The sequence below is a fragment of the Echinops telfairi genome, unplaced genomic scaffold (genome assembly GCF_000313985.2).
Source record: "Echinops telfairi isolate 266 unplaced genomic scaffold, ASM31398v2 ScPeMD7_7410;HRSCAF=8448, whole genome shotgun sequence".
NCBI classification, from domain to species: domain Eukaryota; kingdom Metazoa; phylum Chordata; class Mammalia; order Afrosoricida; family Tenrecidae; genus Echinops; species Echinops telfairi.
Window position 1 is genome coordinate 15780530 of NW_022111310.1, and position 3190 is coordinate 15783719.

The 3190-nt window shown below is 45.5% G+C and overlaps 1 protein-coding gene across 1 annotated transcript in view; it reads right to left on the bottom strand.

The window, feature by feature from the left end:
• Positions 1-3190, bottom strand: part of SUSD1 (sushi domain containing 1) — a 132494-nt gene that overhangs the window by 89758 nt on the left and 39546 nt on the right. The window contains exon 5 of the mRNA XM_045296539.1: positions 564-661. Within this exon, the coding sequence (XP_045152474.1) occupies positions 564-661 (98 nt within the window). The remainder of the gene's footprint in view (positions 1-563; positions 662-3190) is intronic.

A 3190-nucleotide genomic window follows, 5' to 3' on the forward strand; every position in this document is an offset into this window, starting at 1 on the left:
CTAACATTGGTAAAGTGGGACACCATTGATAAAACTCATATCCTGGCGAAATAACCATATGGCAGCCAAAAACCGTATACCCTAGCTTGTCGTGCATTCTTTCCAAAGATCGGGACATGTTAAAAATGCTGCGGGACACAGGACAAATTGTTAAAAATTGCAACTGTCCCACCAAAAACGGGACATCTGGTCACCTTATCCTACACACAATGGCCAGCAATCAGTGGAGGCCGTCAAACCTGAGGACCAACTAGCGGCCCTATCCCTGAGGCAGCAGCTGCTTCTAGGCTTGCTCTGGGGGAGTGAGGCAGAAGTGCTTGGAAACAAGCAATAAAAATGATGCCAAATATAAATACATCCCCCACGCACATACCCTGTTAAATGACAGCGATATTAAAGACAAAATGTAGAATAACAAAAGGATCCAGCTGTCTTAAAATACCATTCCCTTTCTGAAATAGCAATGGGTTTGGGAAGCAACTAGACTGAGAAGCACTTCCGGAATTCATTCTCCCATTTTTACCCTATCCCCCCAAAAAGAAAACAGAGATCGTTGTACTTACTGTATATGCAATCTGGGCATGCATTCTGCCTGGGGTTATTTTCCACCTCACACAGGTGCTATTAAACACTGATGCATCACTAATTTCCAGTATTATTTCTAAAATATAGAAAGAGAGTCCATTCAACGTCGTTTAGAAAAATCCTAACAGAGACCTGTTCTTGCTAACCTGCACAGGTGGCATCTCTGTTGAGCACCAATCATGCTCCGATCTAGAGTCAAAGTAGCCCAGGCCGACCACCTACGTTCTCGGTATCATTGATGAGCCGGCCCTATTCCCTAGCTTGAAGAAAAGGGGGAAATGCCAGCCCACACAGGGGTAAGCATTCCAGCCTGCGATTAGTCTGACAAGCCACTGGATGCCAGTGGTGTGCCACTCAGGTGGAATGGGACAAGGGCTCAGAGCTGAGACCTGCCCAGGAAGATCAGCATCCTCCTTTGTGAACCCCAACCGGCTGAAGGGGCGATCTTATTTTCAGGTCATTGTTGCTCCTCATAGAGGAAATGAGTAGCAGGCATCATAAGATAGACCCGTTCCTCAGGAACAGTTCTGGAGAAATTGAATAAATTCTTCATACGGTTAGGGAACATGTCTGGGACTGCATTAACGGAAGCTATGTAATCCTGATCTCTCAGGAAGACAATCACTTCTTCGGGCTGTTCTATTCCATTAAAATATTCTCAACCCTCTGCAGGTCAGAGGGGAGGTGTCCTCCGAGGGTTTTCAATGGCTGGCTTTGCAGACGTAATCCAACAGACTGGTCTTCTGAGGCACCTTCAGGTAGCCTTAAACTTCCAATCAGTGGGTTAGCAACTGAACCCATAACCCATAACCAACCTCCAAGACAGAGTCTCCTTATTCTACATAAAGAATGTGGCCTTCCGGGGGCTTAAGTGGAGAGCAAATGGTTTGAGACTGATGAGGGCAATGAATGTACAAATGCGCTTGACACAATGGATGGATGTATGGATTGTGATAAGAATTATACGAGCCCCCTTGCTTGACACAATGGATGGATGTATGGATTGTGATAAGAGCTGTATGAGCCCCTAATAAAATGATTCAAAAAAAAGTCAGAGCTGTCTGAATAATTAGGCTTGAAAAAAAGAAAAACAGAATTGAACAACTCAGCCAGCCCAGAACCAGGTAACTAGGTTCTGAATAACTGCCGGTTTGCGTTCACTCAAGTAAGAGGAATGAATCTAAAATAAATTCTTCAGGATTAAAAAAATAAAATTTAATTAAAAAAAAAAGAATGTGGCCTTCATTTCCTGAGGGAACGCAGTTGACCACCTGGAAAAAATGATTAGAGGGGAAGAGGGACGTTCTGGCTTTTATTTCTCTAAAATTAAATCACCTGCGTTCTTCTGTAAAACTAGATTTGCAAATGACACAGTCTTGTGGATGGAGAACCCCAAGACCCCCACAAAGAGATGAGGAACCCCTCAACAAGGCTGCAGGGTACAAAGTCAACCTACTCCCCCTCTCCCCCCAAATCTATTGTATTCCGTATACTAGAAATGAACAATACAAAAACAGAATTGGGAAACTAGTTCCTTTACAACCGAATCAAGCAAAACACAATCCCTGGCAGACATCACCGTGCTCTTGTCCCTGGGGAAGGGAATTCACATTTCACCAAACAGGAATATTCCACGGTGCAAATGCAAGCGTTTTGGCCGAGGCAGGCACTTTTAAGGGACTTTTTCCGCCAAGTCCCTCAGTCTCCTCGCCTGCTCCTGGCCCCAGCTCTGCATGGGTTCTGAAAACACAACACCCTATGTTGCCTCATGCTCTACAGCATCCCTGCTGTGACATCCAAGCCCAAGCTTGGAAGTGTGGGGGAGTTTCCACCTCATGAGGACAGGAAGGAGTGGATATTTTGTTCTCCCTTTTCCGTTCCCCTGAAGGGCAGTCCTACAGCGCCACCCTTTCGAAAGCTTCCCTGGGCACCGCCACAGACGGAGCCACCAGTCGCACAGAATGGGAGACCGGTGTGATAAAGTGCCCTAGTCTCGTCCCCCGCCCCCGCCACCTTTGATGCGTCACTCCTCTTGAGCCTGCTTCCTGAGAAGTTAGTCCCTACTGCATAATAAATGGAAGCATTCCGTTCCCTTTTGTGGAAAATCTAAGGCAAGACATTCATCGTAAAGAACACCCCCTCACCCGGTCCACTCCGAGAAGGAGGAAAAACAGAAATGTGGGTAAAGGGAGACAATGGAGAGTGTAAGCTATGAAATAGTAATAATAATATATCATTGATCAAGGATTTAGGAGGGTGGGAGGGAGGGGGGAAAGAGGAGCTGATATCAAGGGCTCAGCTTGGTATCAATGAAAGAAAATGTTTTGGAAATGTGATGGCAACCTATGTACAAGTGTGCTTAATACAACTGAATGATGGATTGTTATAAGATTTGTAAGAGCCCCCCCAATAAAATGATTTAATAAAATAAGTGGGGAAAGGGGATTCTCCATCTCAGAAAACGACTCTTTGTGGGGAAAGAGGATTCTCCATCTCAGAAAATGACTCTTCAACATTGTTCCTTTCTTTCCCTTCTCGTTCGGGGCCACTTTGTCAGCCCAGCAGAGATGAGAGTGGAGACGACGACATGAGGCTTTCCTTTCTC